General features: G+C 41.2%; 1 protein-coding gene across 11 annotated transcripts in view; it reads right to left on the bottom strand.

Annotated features, from left to right (window-relative positions):
- The window catches only part of EPC1 (enhancer of polycomb homolog 1), a 58,810-nt gene that overhangs the window by 2,953 nt on the left and 36,041 nt on the right, over nt 1-19,816 (bottom strand). For 3 of the 11 annotated variants that reach the window (XM_015282125.4, XM_046928278.1, XM_418573.8), the window contains 11 exons: nt 18,087-18,246; nt 16,799-16,944; nt 16,507-16,713; nt 15,969-16,117; nt 14,539-14,698; nt 13,085-13,261; nt 12,893-12,982; nt 12,659-12,807; nt 11,066-11,418; nt 128-246; nt 1-46 (listed from right to left, as the gene is read on the bottom strand). The exon at nt 1-46 is cut by the window's left edge and continues 41 nt beyond it. In XM_015282125.4, coding sequence (XP_015137611.2) covers nt 1-46; nt 128-246; nt 11,066-11,418; nt 12,659-12,807; nt 12,893-12,982; nt 13,085-13,261; nt 14,539-14,698; nt 15,969-16,117; nt 16,507-16,713; nt 16,799-16,944; nt 18,087-18,186 — 1,696 coding nt within the window. In that variant the 5' untranslated portion in view covers nt 18,187-18,246. Of the gene's footprint in view, nt 79-127; nt 247-5,247; nt 8,320-11,065; nt 11,419-12,658; nt 12,808-12,892; nt 12,983-13,084; nt 13,262-14,538; nt 14,699-15,968; nt 16,118-16,506; nt 16,714-16,798; nt 16,945-18,086; nt 18,247-19,816 lie in introns of those variants that run through there. The other 8 variants (XM_046928280.1, XM_004939174.5, XM_046928282.1 and 5 more) reach the window with 6 other exon arrangements.

Below are 19,816 nucleotides of genomic sequence, written 5' to 3'. Positions count from 1 at the left end.
GTAGATTCAGGCGAAAGCCACTTTCCTGTTGGTTAGTTTCAAGGTTCTATGGCAACAGTTGACAATTAGAGATGAACCCTGGTGGGAAACAATGAGGGATAAATCATAGCACAGACAAATCCCTCACCTGTGATGTGTTGGCAGAGGAATTACTATTTGCTTGCTGTTGATGAATTTGTGCAAGCTGCTGTTTCTGCATTAGTGCCAGTTGTTGTTGATGTTGCTGGTATTGTTCGGCTGTAAATGCTGAACAAAATATAAAACGAGAAAATACTATATCAAAATCTGTAGGTGTTGTGTATATAAACACATCTATGTTATAGTCCTTCATACATAAATACACCCCAGCAAGTTCCTAGGAGCCCTGACACACCTCTATGGCAGAAAGGCAGTCATCCTTCAAAAGCTTTTTCCAAACTGAAGTTTCCCTTTGAGCTGTTTGTTTAAAGCACACAGACCTGCACTGCTCTGCTCTATTTAGCCCCAGGCAGCAAAAAAGGGAGAGCAAGGAAGGAACCGAAAGTACAACTAAAACCATACAAAAGTCTAATATTAAATTAAAATTTCACGGGTAGTAGTGGCATAAATTGCCACCTTCTGTTAAACTCAACTATCTGCATTAATAATAAGGCATGTTGCTATAAAACAAGGGGGAAACGTACATGAAGCCACATTTTTAACCCCCACAGATGACGGCTTAAAGGGAGCAAGTCAAAATGAAATGTTTGTTTTAAGTTCAGCTGAAGACTCTACATTGGACAAGATGGTAACTCCACTTCAATTGACATTATTCTCCAAGATCTTTGAAGGGTGACCCAGAATTCAGCGCACGACAAATCCAAATCCACTGCCATTTTACCCAGCAAGCGCTGACAAGAAGCTATTTGTAAGAACAGCATGGTTTGCACACGCTTCGAGGGGATGCCCAATGGAAAACACAAGTGTCACTGGTTTACTGATTAGCTTCACAAAGCGTTAAGATCCTTTTGTTTTTCTCAATTGACAGTACCTAAACAAAAGAACACCTGCTTTCAATGTCAAAGCAAGTCAAAACTGGAATCTGACTCTCCTTTACAAATTCAGCCAATGACACACATTCAACATTCTCCTTCAATTCTATCTTAGGATTACAGAGATGCTCCTCAGTAAGTGCTGCGAGCAGCACTCACACTCCTAGAACGCATGAGCACTCGTACTTGCAGGAGAGCTCACTCCTTTATGGCAACAAACCCCAGCACATCTTGTTCACAAGCTGCAATCACTGCCTGCTCATCTACTCTTTCATGTCTGCTCACCTTCAGAAAAGCTGTTTCTATCAAAACTGAAAACCATCTCCTGCTTCCAGATACAGGAGAAGCAGTGGTAGCCTACATATAAACCTGAACAACAGGTCAAGAGAAACTGCTAAGCAAGTAAGAATTGATGTTTGGAAACCAACTGCTGAACATGCTTTTCTCCAGCATACTTGTCATTTTGGACAACAAACTGTACAACACTGTTTCAAATGCCTTTTTTTATGCCCTGGAAACAGTGCTACGTTTTTAATTGTACTTTTATATCTGTGCACTTGAAGTCCCAAATCCTTATTCAGCTGTTACATTACAGTTGACTACTCCGGATTTCAGTAAGATTCTTCAGCAAGCAGGAATGCAGCAAACCTGTATCGCCCAAAGCGATCAATCAATTCCCACTATTCTCACAGCCACAGCTCCTTTCAGCTGCCTTCACTTCTTCACCTTCTCAAGTCACGTTTAGGGGAACCGCTTACAACCAACATCCCTTACCAATCCCCTTATAAAAGTACCGCCCTAGAATTTGCAAGCTTCATGTTTGGAGCCGGCTGTTTACAACTACTTCTCCTGTACGTAAGGAAAACCACCACCTGCTAAAAAGCTTTTCTTAATTATCAGGAAACCCAGCAGTTAGAGCAGGAAGCTTTACCACAAAGATCAACATGCTGGAAGCTAAAGAAGGAAGCAGCAGCAGTGGAGGCAGGAACTCCAGAGACGCTGTTCTGGAACGAACAGATCCCTCATTTGTATTTATGAGTTAATGGCAACTTAATGCTTTAATAGCCCTACAACTCCAAATGTGTAGTTGTCAGCTGACAACACTCCCACTACTGAAGGCTCCACGTATCAGCACAGTATTGTAGCCCACAGCGTGACTGTGCAAACATGGCTTCGAAAGGTTCAGTAAGCTTCGCTCCCTGACTGCCACAGAGGAAAATGGGCAAAAAAAGTGCATTTAATCATTGAATTCAAAGATGAAAAGCACCTACTGTTGTATTTGCCCACACCACGTGAGATGGATGGCACAGTGACACGTTGGAACAGCCAGTTCCAGGTTTCAAGCTAAGCAGCCCACCATCCCGCTGGCTGTTCCCTTCAGCCACACACAGCAGTTACCCAGGTGTGGAAGTGACCAACACCCCAGTACGACTGCCTCATCCTCATCTGCATCCAACTGCTTGTCTCACTTCTGCTTAAATACCTAGCACCCCAGAAGGCAGCCTCAGCATGCAATGGGAACGCCTGCGTTTGTCGTCCCTGCCAGCACACCCAGGTATGCTGCTGGGTTTTTCACTCTAAGTTAGAACATCCAGCAATGTTTTTTGTGCCTCCGCCACTGAAGGCAAAAGCTCACTAAGGCTTTTCAAAATACCATTTACAGCTCTATCAGAGATCCACTGGGACATTCTGACACATTACCCTGACAGTTTTACCAGAAACATTATGGACATCACTGAGAACCCAAACCAAATCACTAATTCTGCTGGAGACCTACAAACCAGGACAGTGAATCTGATCCTTTTCTGCTGAGATCCACCATTAACTCACTACCACTCTCAGTAGGTTTCTTCCAGTCCTGCTCTCAGCGTACAGACTCTATTATGCACTCCAGTACAAATATAAGCCTACTGATGGCAAGACTTCATTTCAGAGAATTAGCATTCTCATAAAAAAATGTTCACTTGTACTTTATGTGCAAGTACATCCACCACTTCACCCTTCCTGACTAGTTTTCCATAGCACACAGCTGTGGCTGGATCTGGTGAGATCCCCAGCACAGCAGATGGCACCAGGGCTGTGCTGCCCGTGTGCACCTGCAGGCACAGTCCTGAACTTCCCAGAAGTCCTCCAGCAGGTTGAGATGCCCTTTTTTAAAAGCAATTGAAGTAGAACGCACTGCAGGCCAGAAAAACACAGCTGCTCATTGTATGTTAATTGTATCTGCTGTACAGAACACTCATTTCTTGCCTGCGAACAGCACAGATCCATTTGCCCAGGTGCCAAACGTGGTATCTGGTTAGCGTCATTTGTTCCAGTAAAATGAGTAACTAAAGATACAGCCTCTGAAGTACTTCTTCCTAGAATTTTATCATCACTTCTCATCTTCCTTCTGTGAGAGCCAGGGCACAACTGAAAACCTTTCACTCCTGTCAAAGGATAATGGTGAGCAGCAGTAAGGAGACTGAATGTCATTTTCATTTGTAATCATAAGCTGGTCGTCATCGGTCTGCAAAAAGAAGGAAAACAAAGCAGCAGGCAAAAAGAGTGCCCACACCTCCACCACACACGTCAATTACCAGCCATGCTTCTGCTTGCTCAGAGAAGTACTGCTATACAGTTACACGTTCCTGGTATTATTTGACATCCTCAATACTTAAAGTTAGTAGAGAATCAGCTGCCTGAACAACAGCAACTGCTGAAATTAAGAGCTTCAAGTAAAAAAAAGGAAAAAAGAGCTAAAAACAACAATTGATATTTAAAGATGACACATGAGAGACTTAAATCATTACTTCAGCAGCCCTAGACAGGAACACAGCATTTACAGAGTCTCCTCATACAGCATGCTGGGGCCACAATGTTAAGATTTAGGGCATCTTTCGACTGTGTAATGCTACGGAATTTATCCAAATAGAGAACAACAAAACAGTTTCATTCCCTACAAAGAACCCAACCAAATCTTAACCAGCAACACAGGTAAGAACATCATCACTTCCTGAAATCTCAACTGTCACAGCTAACAACCATCTGCTCTCCAAGACACCTGGAGTCACTCACACAAGGAGAGCCGCCCAACTCCTTCCCTAACCTTCAATTCTGGGAGCCCTTAAGGCACAACCCCACGCAGAGCAGCGCACAGCTGGTGATGGCTGCCAGGAGATGGGCGGCCTGAGCTCTACTGTGAGACACAGCCACAGGAATGGCTCTCACCCACCTGTCTGCAGCGCACCATTTGGAACAGACATCATCAAATCGCAGTATGTTTCTGAACTGACAGCTGCCAGGATTGTAAGTCACTGCAATACACTGTGCTGTTATCTTCTTCATTTACCCCCCGAGACAACATACACACCTGTTCCACAACATGTGAGTGCTACACTTCAGCAGCCAACAGAGGAAACATACTCTAGCTTACAGACTACTGAGAGGAGTGAAAAGAGCACTGAGACACTTCAGGAGTTTCCAGATGGGAATATAAGGAAAGAAATATTACAGTAACTGAGCCTGACGGACAGAATAAATGGCTGCCTACAGATTTATTTACTATCTTCTGAGCAACAGTTACAAACCCTGTGCAGCAAGTCCAGTTTTTAACAGCACACTACTCAACCAGCTCACCAGCAGCATGTTCTTCCTATCATCATTAAAGTGACTGAGACACATATCATCTAATATGTAATTACAGATCATTCTCTTTCTCCAATTAAGCCACTCAATAACATCTTTGGATTGCATGATTGTTAACATCTCTTCTAAACACAGTCGGATGTGGTACTCAGGGAGCACTGCCTCCAGAGCACAGATTTACAGAGATGCTGTCAGCAGTTCCATGCTGCAGCCCACAACTACTCTCACAGTGCCATCTAGTTTGACAACAGCACTTAGTGTGCACCAGCCTCAGAAAACCACAGCCTGTTTCATTTCTCTGAAATAGCCAGTCCTTCCCAGAAGTGGCTGAGGCCGCTTACAAGGATAGCTGACTGCAGCATCTGCCTAAGAAATCCCAAAGAACTGCCTCAGCTTCCTAACAGCCACAGCCCCACTCCTGAGCCCCCCTGCACTGTTACTGTGAGGCGCCCTACTTGCTGTTGCTCTGCTTCCCTGGTGCAGGAAAATCTGGATTCAGGAAAACAGTGACTGCAAGAACCAGCTTCCTGAATACCAGAACGCATATCTTGGAGAGCAGAAAACATGCAAGTACTCCTGGTCCCTCTACTAGCATTCCCCTTTTTTTTTCCACCTGAATGGAAGATGCTTTGATTAAACTATTCAGGCAATGCTTAAAGCCCACCAAGTATCTGAAGATCCAGATAATCAGTCATTTAAAAAAAAGTTAAGTATCTGTTCTCACAAGGAGAAGTGAGAGTTCTGTACAAAAACAGAAGCATTAATATCATATTGGAGAAAAACACCTCTCTAATAATCCTCCAAGAGGATTCTCTGACCCTTCAGGCTGAGGTGATGGCCGTTAACAAGGCTGCTGATCAGGTGAAAAGATGAAAGACCACACAACCAAGGCTTCCAAATGATGAAGTTCTACAACTACTGAACTGCTGAACTGTGCGGGAAGGAGGACAACCGTAACTCCTGTTACAGTATCTTCCTAAGAGAAATACACCGGAGCACCACATTTGCTGTACAAGAGAACAATGAGTTGTTACTAACACCGAAGTGCACGCAAAGCACACATAACACACAATCCTAGGTAATCCAGAACATCACATTTTTGTCATAGGACAGATGTTATCTGGCTTACACTGCCTAGTTAAAAACGTTCTATTGCACAGCAAGTTCTCACCAGTGAATTCAGAATACTGGAGAGACTTAGAGCCATTAGAGTGATTGAGTGTTTGATGCACCAGGCCCAAAGATGTCTCACTTTCTGAAAAGAAGTTCAGGATTGATTTCCTTTAAAAAGGCATTATTAAGACACTATGAGAACATGAATTATTAAGCCTCCGATTACTTCTAACACAGCTTTATATTTCGGCCCAACAGAACTCAGCCTGAAGTTCCTACTGTCAGAACTCTACAATTCCAGAGCTACAGGTTATAAACTAGATGCCAGATGTGCATGTGTACTCCCTACCCAGCAGTTAGAGAACTATCAGAAAATAATGACTAACAAAGGTTTTTACTGCTGACCATTGAATGAAAGCCAGAAGTGCTCACTATGCCCTGGTATCTGGCTGCCCATCGTCCTAAATACATATTTCCCAAGGAACACCATGGGTTACTTGAGGTACACACAGTTTACTCTACAGTCAATGTGTGACCATTCATGCATGGAATGCAGATAAAGTAACAATTTACACCCATGGACCCAACAATTCAGAGCAAGGTCTTACTTCAACTGACTTAAAGCTGAACAAGAAGCAGTAGTACAACTACAAAGTCTCTGCAAAGAGACAAGGGTACAGTTGTTTCAGTAAGCACCTGTCCTCCACCCATCCTCCAAGTCACACCATTTCCCAGAAAAACAGGTTTTCTACTCAACATTTCCTCCTTCCACCAACTCTAAGGTAGGCTATAAACACCCCTGCTACTCCCAAAGTGCATCTAATTTTGAACTCATTGCTTCTTCAGTTAGGATCTCAACATCTTGACCACAGAGGGGCTAAGAATCTTAATTCCCAGTAGTAACTGAAAGGGGCTGTTAAAAGCAGCAGTATTTTCACTGACCAGGATTTCCTTCCCAAAGTAAAACAGATATCTGGAGAACAGCAAAGCAGACAGCAGTGTGGAAGCTACTACAAGGATTAAGTAAAGACCCGAACAGCCAGCGATGGCACAAAAGCAAGATAAAACACAACAGATCCTACTGCTCTGGAATTAAGAACTGCCAAAGAGGTTGAGAAGCTTCCTCCAGCTTCCTTCCAGGAAAGAGGTGCCTCTGCTGGAGGCAGGAGGGCACAGGAAGGGCAGCAGTTACCCTTAACGAGAACACAATAAGCACAAAAACTACCAGAAACCTGCAGTGATGCATCACGCATCGTTACACAACTGGAGACAGGAATGCTACAAACACTTGGGAAATGAAAGCATAGCTCACCATCCCACTAAGCCCTTCAGTGTGCACAGGCCAACTTGCTTCTTTTGCACATCTTAACTTGCTTCTGAAAAGCAGCAAAGCTTACTGGGAAAAATAATTTTCCTATAAAAATCCCACATACAAAGGTACTGAATACCAACAAACAACTTGTAGCAAATTATCTGCACCTCCAGTTTACAAGAAAGGAAATGCAAGGTAAGCTATTCTGGATTCCTTAATGATGTTCTGTATGTCAGTCATCTCCAAAGAGACCCAATTTCTCCATGCGAAGAAGGCAGAAAAGAACAGAATGCATCACAGAAGCCTGCTCTTACTGCAGAGCCTCTCATCCTTGCTAGTAACACGTCTCTCGTCTGCCCACTACACACAAGGCTGGGATAGAATGATCTACACCGTACAGCTGCAAGGGTCTCAAACTTGAGATTAATAGATGATACATTCAAATAGTGAGGGCAGCTGTTAATAACAAAACAAGCCTGCAGGAGGAAGTCTCCAGAACTCAACGCAGTGTGAAGACAACCATCTGCCTGCCACTTGCCTGGCTAACTGGATCCATCAACACAACAAGGAAAAATGAGCTTCTGGCATACACATACTTCAGATGAACATTCTCACCTACTCCATACTCTGAATTATTAAGATATGCAAAAGCCACATCTCAAAGATTATAATCTGGACACATAGACTCATCAGTACTGGCTTCTGAAGTATTTTTGTTCATTTTATTCAGAGTGAACAGTTCTCCCCACTGAACAACAGTCAGTCCACCAGAATCATGTTATTACACTCTTGCCTACTTTTTACTGGTGCTCTGGGTAATATGCCTGAAAATCCTCAAATCAGCTTTTCTTGTTACAAGGTAACAAAGCATCTTTTCTAGTTCTTCAGCAAGATGAAAAGGGACCACCCCCCTCTTCAAAGGTGATGCTACTTTTCTTGGCTACTCCATCTTGCTGCTGAAGTCTAACCTTCCACATAAGGCAAGCGTAGTACAAGCCATGCTTCCACGGAACTTCTAAGAGATTTAAGACATCCCTTCCTCAGTTGACATAGAACATCTTGTGGTAACAACTCCATCTTCCATACAGTTTTGGTTTTGTTTTGTTTTTTTTTTTTCTTTTTAATGCTGAGCAGTTTGACAGCCAGTATCAGAACAGCTCCTGCTTCTTCAGGTGCAAAAATCATCACGAATCCAATCACCTCCCGCCTCTTGGAGGAAACCTCTCTCCAGGTCTTCAGGACAAAAACCAAAGCCTCCTGTAGCCAGAGAAGAACGGCATGTCACAGCACAGCTCTTATGACTTGAGACACTAACTCAGCTTCTTGCCTGTGGTGCCCACATAAGACAAGACTTGTCTATAAATGGCTGTGGAAGATTCTGTTTGACATCAGCAGCATTTTTTCTGGACTGTGCCAGGTGGAAAATGCTCAATTTCTGTAAGCTTCTTTGATATAGAACTGGATAAAGCATATCACGTGATGGAGCACAGCAACACAGCCACCTCTGCTAACCACTACAGAATCTCAAGATGAACTTAACCCCAAAGGTAAGCAAGCTGGCTGGACTACAACTCAGAGCAGCCGTGAAGAAATAAAAGGCTTTTTAAAACTTGAGATGCTTCCATCATCATTTTCTGGCCAGAAGCCCTGCTGACCTCTACAAACCAACCCAAAAAGCAGAGAGAATTGAAAACTGAAACAAAATTAATAAAAGAATCCACACCCACAATAATCTCCATGCTTTCAGAACAGCTAAGCACAAGGAACAGGAACGCCCTATGGGGCTGTAATCAGGAGCAGCACCAAGATATTTCAGTACAGATGCTGGGTTCTTTATGGGCTCTGTGGTATTTGCTACAGGTTAGAAAATGTAACTCAGCCACTGCAGCCCCAACTGCTGCGCACCTCTGAGGAGGCTGAGCTCACACAGACAGACAAACACTCGCAACTGTAATCTGCGTAGACAAAGCATCTCATAGCCTTGAAGAGCCTGAAAGAAGAACACTAGGAAACAAAATAGCACCAAGGTTAACTGCTGCACACCGGTTTCCAACTCCTCATCCTAGATAACCATCATTAGACCACATAGAAACAGATGAAACATAGCTATGGGAATCCAATTAAGATTATGAGTAATTCCAAGAATACGATCTACCTCTGGTAACAATCTTACCACTGGTAACAGATGACTATCCAGAGATTGTGGGATCTTGTTTAAAGTATTCAGATGAACACTCAGTATTTAAATAATGCAGATTAGCTTTAGTTTTTCTGGAACATATTGCCCCTGTGTCTAACAACTAATAAATACACACGAAACTAAACTCCAGAATTTTAAGCTCCCAGCGTTTACTTATTTTACATCGAGAAACCATCTCTACAGAACTCCAGGCACAAACGAACACAATATGCCAGGCACTTACACATGCTTCAATACACAGCCATGTAATTAAACTTAGTACAGAACTCATCACCATAAGTAATTCCACCTCCTTACCTCCATTTCAGAGGTATTTCAACCATCTTTTTAAGGATAATAAGGATAACACTCTTAAAGAATCTTTTATATGTATGCATATACACACAGATACATGCTTTGAACTCCATCTGCTCATTTCTGTTAATTCTCATTACCAGATACGAGGTACTGCCTATCAACATTTCAGAGAATATACTATCCATTGCACAGTTTTGTTTTCATTTCAGTCAAGTTCAGATGGGCCACTGGGCAAATGACACTACTGTTCTAGACCTGGTTTACTGATAAGAAACCTCATTTGAGAGACAGGCCTGAATTCAAACACTGAAAGCCACGCTTTGATCACAACCACCAGCTTCAGCCCTAACACATTTCCCTGCGAGAAGAATCATAAAAGAAAGAAGGGGTGGAGGCGGGGACGGGGACCTATGTTAGGACAGCATGAAAGAAGGGAGCAGAATAAAGCCATTCCATCATTCTAAAAACAAGGAACAATTCTTAGAACAAACAAGGGGGTGCAAGGAATTAAGACAAGGTAATGGACAAAATATACTGGAGAACAGGAGGATAAGTCAGATACTAGAATATCTTTCAGCAAGTCCCCAAAACATCCCACAATCCGCTAAGTTGAATATATGCACCTACACCCAACCGTACTCCTATATTTAACTGTAACTTGGAATGAAAGGGAACACAGGATTTTATTCAAAAAACTGCTGTAAAGAATTTGCAAAGCTATTTGTTGAAAAAAAGCACGAAAAGAAACCCGCTTCAGTTCCCTTTCTATAAAAAGGTGAGATTTAAGTGACCAAAACTCAAGTTGCCTAAGTCGTAAGCTCAGCACATCAGCACCAGCTTCTCGCTGTGATCAACCCAATACAGAGATGCTATCCAACAGTATTTCAGTTCCAACAACTAACGATACTACAGCAAATTTCATCAAGTCTTCTTACAGTCAGTTCCTCAGTTCTGCAACTCAGGTTCTACAAAGGCCACCTGCCATGTGCTCATGGGATATATGGGTCATCAGTCCCAGAGCTCTGCTGAGCATGAGCACCTGCACACAGCATGGATGGCAGCAGATTGGGTTATGGTTTGGACAGCAAACAGGGTTTAGTTATACCATGTCCAGATGAGAATTCATAAGCACACTGGGAGTTCCAATGCAAACATTTCAGCCAAACCACCACATTTCAGAAAGTTTAGAACATAATGTTTGTATCAATATTTACAAAGTATTTTTAATTTTCAACGTTTAGATATTCCAGGTTAACTTCAACCCCATACAAAACTGCTTCTAAACCACCACATCTGTAGAAATCTTAACTATATACCAAGGCAGTCTGCATGAACTTGAGATGCATTACGCTACTGCTGGCAGTAACTATCAATAAGCATTCTGTGCAGCAAAGATAAAAGACAGGCTGCTACCATCAAGATAAAATACGCACAAGCTAACCATATTCAGGATTCTCTGAACCAAGGTTAGTATTTCTAAAAGCAAGCTTGTCAAAGTAAACATACCAAAATGTGCTGAACCACTGCTACTTTTACTTTGTATAGAGGTACTGCATGTCTGGGTCCCAGGTTGTGCTGTGCCTGTTCGATTTACACCCCTGTACAGTTTCCTACAGGAGAGTTCGTCATTGTCACTGTCATGTAGGGATGGTGTCCGAGGCCTAAAGTGCCGCCATCTACATGATTTGATATTGACTAGTATCTGACTGAGGTCTTTCGAGAAAGATTTGTCCGAGGTATTTGTTTCTGAGGTATTGGCAAATTGACTGATTGAAGAGTGTTGTGATGAGGAAAGCATTTCCAAATCCAGCTGATGAAATGTATTATCGTAGTCCGAATGTGCTCTGTCTAGTAGCACCCTAAAAGAAAACAAAGCAGAATTACACAGTGGCAAATACCAAAGGAAAATACCAAGAAGTCACCAGCTTGTCATGTGTGCTTGGGGAAGACACACGTGAAGTACAAGAAACCACAGAGTTGTTCTAGAACACACCACCTTTGAAAACAGCCACAGGAAGTATGACTGTATCTTTAGTGCTTCACAGGAAGTAATACATTTAGGTTTCTCTTTCTTTCTATATTCTAGCCTTTACTGTATCAATAACTGATGTACACCATGGTAGAGCTATTGAGGCACCACAACATCAGTTGCAGAAGCCTTCCATCGGGCTTGAACACTTCTGGAGCACAATAAAAATGGACACTGAAATGCTTAAGTAACCAAGTGCCCTCTTACAGCAAATTCAACCTAAGTGCTTTACTTTACATTATGTCAGCACATCTACCATCAGCCCACAAAGCACCAAAAGCTATCATATCCCGACCACCCTGCTAAATGCCAGTAAGAGCCTGCAGCTCCTAATGTGACTTGCTAATACATTAAGAGGTTCTAAAGCACATCTGAATGCCAAACCACAATCCTTTTTTCCAAAATATGATTAAAAAATGACCAGAAAACTGACATCAAGATTCCCAGTGTTTACAGAAGTGCACTTACACACCAAGTGATTTTTAACTATTTTTTTAATATTACAGTAGAGCAAAAGTAAAATGCTTGAAGTAACAGTCTTGAATTCTTTAAGATTTTTGGCAACATTTAGAACTTAGCAGTTACTTTCACTTTCAAAAATTCCTTCCAAAATTATCCTCTACAGCACAACTGCACTAAGAAATGCATTTTCATCAAAAATCTATTTCAACCTCCAAACAGAGTATGTGGTCTTGAACGATGCCAATAACCTATGAAACAACTACAGCTAAAACCATACATTAGTTTTCACCTTGGAACCCAGCACTGCTGACAATAAACAAAGTTGAGAAACTTCTCAGCAAGCACTGTTAGAGCAGCTTCCAGTACAAAAATGGAGACATTGATCTGCTGAGCAAACCATCACATGGTATTTTAAATAATTCCATCTTCTGTGAGGTTTTTTTTTTACTAGTTTTGTGCATTTTATCTTTGCTTATTTCAAAGATGACTTACTGATTATATATATTTCCTGATATACCTACTGATTATATAAATACATATACACACATATTTATTTATTTAAAGTGAAAATAAGCAAAAAACCACCACAACAATGACGTAGCACTCACCTCCCTCCACGGCCGACCCGCCTTCGTGCAAACCCAATACACCTCTGGGGTACTGTCAGAGTGGTTAAGCAGTATCTGTAACGCACATCTCCTAATCTTCCCTCTTTAGGGCTACTCCATGGCCAGTTGCCAGGTTGGTCTAAATGAGGCTTAAAATAATTACAAACAATTAAACACACGGATTTTCCCAACAACAACACTCTGTCTTACAATACACAAGAAAATTCTACTTACAGCATAGTACTGACAGCCTGCTTTCCTACGGAAGGCAAAAGGACCATCGGGATCATTTTCTTCCTCAGCCTCTGAAGAACCAGACAAAACCTGTAAAATGCAAGCAGGGTGGGCAAGGACAGGTATTAGTAAGTGTGTGAGTTTTATTCCTATTCCTTTCCTAACAGCAGGGGAGAATTCTAGAGATCCTACCTGGGAGAGGGGTTCTTCATCCGAGCTAGGGAAATCATACTGATTCAAATCTTTAGCATTAAAGACTGGCAGTGCAGCAGGACTCGTCTGTTGAGGAGTAGCAGCAGCAGACGAAGGTAAGACTTTTGGCTTCTTCTCATACTTTCTTTTAGGCCGAATAACATCAGATTTATCCTGCTGAAGCGAAAAAAGCAGCAAGTTTTTACACAAAAGTAAATTAGACCACAACAGTAGCTCTCCAAAACTACCGTGTAAGCAAACTAGACAGTAACATCTTCACTATACCATCTTAATAGCAACACAAGCAGACCTTTCAAGAATATTTCTACTTCACTTCTAATGACTGAAATGTTTAATACATAGGGTGGAATTAAGCACTGTTTGCTCTGTCGCCCTTCCAAACAGAACACCAGTGGTCAAGGTGAATATACACTGGGGAAGTAGACCAAAACATACACAGCAGTGCTGTTAGGCTAACATTCATCTGTGTTTTTGCAGTGATGGGGAATCAATAACTAAATAATGCTTTAAGAGGCAGAAACTGAACTCAAAAATACTGAGCACATCCAAAAACAAAAATTAAACTTATTTCCCCATGCAGGTTCAAATACATTTTCCAAGTCTCCAACTAACATGCTTCTTTCAAGCTCTGAGACACTGCACCAACCCAGTGTCACTCATAGATGACACTCCAGCAATCTCAAATATAGTGTCCTGCTATCAGTGAAAGCATTGACTGATTCAAGCTATCCTGTCAGATCCCAAACAGCTCTGGGATGTTCTGGAGGTCCAAGAAATCTGTTTAAAAATGCAAATGTGTTTTAGCTTTTCTGCTGTTACGTGATGTATTTAACATGCTCAGCAATTGGTACTGTAGCTATGTTACATATGGCACAAAGCCAGCAGGAAGAAGAAAATGCTGGTCAGGTAACTCAGTAACTGATACTTCACTTAAATACAAAACCAACGACATACTGCATGCTAAGGAGTACCAGTGGGTCACATCAAAAAACATACACTGAATCAAGCCAACCTCTAGATTAAAATTGCTACATGAATTCACAACAGACCATGGGTTTCACCCTATCAGTCCTATCTTCACTGAATATCTAGGTAAGAAATACAGCTTTGTTCAGAATGTCCTAACTTCAGCAACAAATATCAGAGTAGTATCAAACAGAGCAAAAGGTTCATATAACTGCAAGTATCCTTCTGTCTGTAACTCATCTAAATTACTTCCCTTTTTGTCCTGAGGAACCCCATTAGTTTCAAGGTTTTCATCACTCCAACAGAACAAAGGATTTTCCTTCTACTGCAGCTCTGCTGGTCTACTTCCAGCACCCAAAAGCTCCTGCCTCCCACCCAATTAAGTATGTTTTCTGCAGTTGTATCCTAAAATGCTGTGGTTTGCTTCTATCACGGCATACAGCAACTCTGTTATTGACGTTACTCACTTTGTTAACTTTATATTCTTTCAGTTCCATAGTTTCTTGATGTTTGAAAGGACTGCTGTTAGTCACAGGAATGATGGGAATAGCATAGGTAGGTTTCATTGGCTGCCGCTGTGCCATGACCTCAGACACAATCTCTCCACTGTAATCACCCAAATTATACCTGTAATCAGAAGATAATAACATCACTCTGTTTTAATTATTTGTAACATGCATGTTTTTCTGTGTTTTTTACCAGATACAACAGTTAAACACAGACCAACAAAACTTGCAATTTGGGGTAAAAGGACTTCCAAGAAGTCAGCAGAAGTTCAAATATGACTGTTGCGGAGGAGACTAATAGCACGCACATTTTTACTGCAATGCCTAGTCCTGACAAACAAGGACAGCTGTCTGTTAAAAAAAAATAATGCAAAGGGAAGAAGTGGAAACAAAAACGTGAAGGAGGAACAGGACAAGCTCTTTCCCTCCTTGCCTGCAGGCAGTACCATTTGAAAGAAAAATTTCATCATGAAGTTGTTGAACAGTAAGGAGCAGAGCCTTATTCACAAATAGTCTTTGTGCAGTAGCGCATCTTTGTGAGATGCAGAACCATGAAACGTATTGCATTGCAAGACCTGTGCGCAGTGCTGATTTGGTGGTCAGTTTTTTAGCCACTTTTGTGTTCAAGAGCTTACTTGCTTAAAAAAAGCTAGTGCATCTCTCCCCTAACTTTACTAGACATGGTCAGTGCTTGAAAAAAGAGCACCTGCTAGAAAGGACGGAAATACTCAGCTTGTGCTCCCAAAAACTCAAACTACAGCAGAAGTTGATTTTAGAGCTTGACAGTACTGACTCAAAACTAAAGTTTACAAACATACACACTTAAATTTGAGAAGTCCAATCAGATTCTAAATATCAACTGCTAGAAGAACAACTCCACATTTCAGATGTGATTCTCAGTTCACTGGAAAAGTGACAACTGAGTAAGTGGAGCATTTGGTCTTCTGTACAGCTGTCAAACAGGATGTCAGACACACAAGTTAAAAACAACTCACAGAATAGTACATTAAGTTGTATGAAATTCCTGTTCATTTTCTTCAAGAGAATATTCCTTAATCTATGCAGTTAACCTATCAATTTTGAAAGGAATTTACCTGAAGCTATGATCTTCCTTCCCACGTAATACACAGGACATAAGATACAAATCTAAGAATACACATATAATAGAACAAAGCACATTAAGGTGGCAGGCTGCTTTTTCCACAACGAGTAACTTCCTAAATTCCATTTTGCTCTTCAGAGTCATAAATGAGAACATGCTATATTGTTAACAAAACACAAATTTCAATTCTTCTGCTAAGATAATCTCTCATATTTTATAAAATATTCATGGGAATTGAAATCTACAGCAGTTTCCAAAGCTTTCTGTAGCACATTTGCAATAACATTACCTCTTTTCGATAATTTCCAGTGTTAAATGCAGCAACTCCCTCTTGCTTTTTTCCCTTCTCTTTATCATCTCCAGGATGGTTACTGCACGACTCAGGTCTCGACGCAGTTTAAGCATCTTCTCATAGGATGCTTCATCATTTTTTCGATTCTGTAGATACGAAGTGGTTTATGTTTTCCCACATCAGTTAAATTACTGAATCTGAACTAAAGTAAACTGTAAATATTGTTTTTTAAACCACATGCCCAAACAAACAAAGAGGAACACATACGTCTACCAATAAGCTACAGCTTTCCACCATCACAAGCAGGTTTAGCATCCAATTTAGTGAGTAAAAAAATAACAAATGCAAACTCCCTCCAAAAGCTAGTCTGAAGTGGTTAAACTTCTTTTCATTTGCAAGGGGAAAAAGAGAAAAAACAAAAAAAGCCAACTTGTATGATTTTACACTACCTAGCAAGTTTGTCTCTTCAGAAAAGCTACTTGATGAGAGGGAGAAGGAAGACAAACAAGTAACAGGGAATAAATAGTTTACTTACTTTCCTCGTCTGCATCTTTTCTGTTCGTCTCCTAAAAGCAACGTAAGGATCATTTGTGCTGGAGCCATCTCGCTTCTCTTGTTTCACTGCTGGGATAAGAGAGGGCCCTCGACAGTTTTTCCTCTTTTTAATCCAGTACTCATATACTTCTCTGATCAATTCATCATCTTCTTTCAGCAGCAGCTTGGCCTCTTGCAGGCTGACTGGCTAAATGTAAAATCCAGTATGTCATTGTCATATGGCATTACAGACAATGCACATTTCAAATTCTTTACTGAAAGCAACACCATACCTGCTGACCGCTGCCCTTTTCTAGTCGGTCTATCATCTCTTCAAATTGTAAAGGAGAGATATCCATTCTTTTCTTCAACTTATTGACAAAGACCTCATCTTCTGAATCCATGTCATAATCTGGCTGCTCAGCGTCCAAACTAAAAGCTGAATGATACAAACTAAGCTCAAGTCACTGTTTCACTACAGAAGTCCAAAACATTCAGAGGTATTCAACCCCACTACTTTCAACGAGAACTTGCTGGATTGGTCTAACTTTTCACTACTATCTCATGCTCTGTAATTGTACATGTTGTAGCATCCATGTCAGAAGTTAAGACTCCAGCTTAAACACATTTCAGAGGTACTTCTAGAGAACTACATGCACAGCGTATCAGAGACCTCACAAACCTTCTCAGTGACTTTTGTGATCTAGAGGTGTCAGACCAAGCTAGTCCAACAGCATGGTTTGTGTGACATGGCAGGGAACCTTCAAATATAAATTATGTATTGCAGAACAAGCTGTTCAGTTTTTCTACAACATCCTCTGAAAATACAGCATTCAGCAGCCAAATCATCTCTGGTTCTCAGCTTCATGCAAATTGCTTTGTTTTCAAAGAACTATTCATTTCTTAAGCATGCGTTTCACATTGTGTAAAGTATGACTTGCTTTTAAAAAATGCAGCTGAACTCTGTCATAGCAACTGAGAGACCACCACTAGTAGATAAGGAAAGGAAGAATGAAAGACTGCACCTCAGTATCAGCGTAAGACTCCTAGTATTAGTCTCTCCTTTGCTTATTACAACATGCTGCTCTGCTACTACTTCAGCTTATTAGTGAAGATCAGACCAATAAGGAAGCCTAACATTAAGCCAGTTATCAAGACATAGCTATGCCTATGTATACATAAAACAGATTATTTTTTGAATTCTAGTAATTACACCATGTGGCAGTTTTGCAGTATGTTATAATGTTTCTGAAAGTTGTCCAAAGGAGCGTGTTTATGTCAAGGTCCACATCCAAGCAGAGCAGCTGCTACGTTCCAACACAAACAGCATCCTAACACATGTGCAACTCATTGAAATTGCTAAAATTAAAGCATAAATACATAGACATAAAGACAATCTACTTCTTGATCAAAAACTTAATATTCCTCTGAAGAGGTCTATGATAGGGGAGTGCATACTACTTAAATGTTGGAAGAAAAATTCTTACAAGCTAGACTTGATGGGAGCTCAAAAGGCATTTAGGAGTGATCTCTAATTAAAATAAAGATCCTGGTGTAGACTCCAACAACTGCTTTACTTACGCTGTATGTGAATCAGCTGCTTTGGCATTTTAAACTCTCCAGGATATATGGATTCATAGTATGCAATATTACTTTCTGCTTCTGGGACTGGTATAACCATATTATCCCTCTTCTCTCCATATACTTGTTGTGCTGAGATAGCCCGTTGGAGATGATGTTCCTATTAAAAAGGAAAAAAAAAAAAAAGGAAGTCAACATTAAAAAAAGCTAAGAGCATATTTTTAGAGCTCAGACTTGAAAGCTTGACGCATGCCTACTTCCTCACAAGCCATGAGACAGGACATAAGAAACCCGCTTATCAAACTCTTCATTCCCAACACGCTCTATCAACTAGTTTTTCCAGTAGGTGGAGCCCTCTCTCCTGCACAGACATACCAGACTTCAGTTACTGAGCTACGCTGCATGTTCTTGGCATACAACCCTATATAAATCCATACTTAAATATTTCCGGAAAGATACTACAGATGGATGAGACATACAGATTGTAACAAGTAGCTACAGACAGATATTCACAGCAGTTTTTTTCTGTTATTTGCTATGGCCATTTGGCAATAGCAATGACAGAACAACAGAAGGTAGGCCAGCCATCATCTTCTATTACGAAGATAAACAACTGTTTATCCAGTTAACCCAGACAAGTGATTCTTGTGCATCACAATGCTTTACTTCACTTTCCTTATTCCCCCTCATAACCCATCAATACTTAACATTAAACTATAAACCACCACAATGAGAATAATTAGCTGTCACAGAACAACAGCAGTTTCTCAAGCTTAAAAGTAAATTGCAGTTGCAACCGCTACTGCAGTCTGATTAACAGGTCAGCAATAATGCACAATATTAGAAGCTTCTAATGCTACTACTGAAATGCACTCCATCTTTCCTGTGAGTCTGTCAAGACAGCAGGTAGTAACAGCTCAGCCTGTGTACATCAGCAGCACCAAGCACACACACAATGTTCACAAACATGTATGAACAGCTTATCCGCAGGGTAACACCACACTTCTCCCCTAGCTGCAAAACACTCCGGTTACTTTCTGCATTCAAACTATTCTTCCCAGGTGCCGTAAGCCAATGCAGCACCAGCTGTGCCCATACAGCTGTTTATCAGTGGGATGCTATAATGCTGGCTACTGCAATACTGACACCAGCTACTACAGCAGGGCAGGGGGAGAGGGCAGCTGATTCCACAAGTAAGAGCCTACCAGCTTTATCTCCTTATTACACCTTTGTCACTTCAGTTTGCCCCTCTTCAGTACAATACAAGCAATTAACACCTTTCAAATAAAACAATATTAGAAACTGTAAGATTAGCTTTACTATAAACTGCAGAGCCAGAGCACAGCCTCAAACTAAAAGCTGCAAGGTGTAGTTCTGTTGCAAGAATTCACAGAGGTTTTAGCTCATCACTTCCTTCCGACAAGCTGCAGAGTTTGCTCACACATGTCCTGATAAGCCATCTCTTTATGAGACGAGACTAAGTTTGGGAACATGGCATCACACAGTCACAAACAAAGAAGTCCTGTGAGTTTTGATCTCTTAGCATTTGGTAAACCTCAGCCACGTGGGAGATACAGCACCTGAAGTGAGTTCTTGGGTATGACTTACTTTCTTTTTTAATCACAAGAGACTACGATCAGAACCTCCCTACCCCCCAAATTGTCATGTTTGGACAGAAACTAGTAACAGGGACACTGCACCTAGCTTCAGCAAGTCAGCTGGTGGCTGAG

The sequence above is a fragment of the Gallus gallus genome, chromosome 2, assembly GCF_016699485.2.
Source record: "Gallus gallus isolate bGalGal1 chromosome 2, bGalGal1.mat.broiler.GRCg7b, whole genome shotgun sequence".
Taxonomy (NCBI): Eukaryota; Metazoa; Chordata; class Aves; order Galliformes; family Phasianidae; genus Gallus; species Gallus gallus.
The sequence above is the reverse complement of the archived record's forward strand: the minus strand, read 5'-3'. Positions and strand labels throughout refer to the sequence as shown.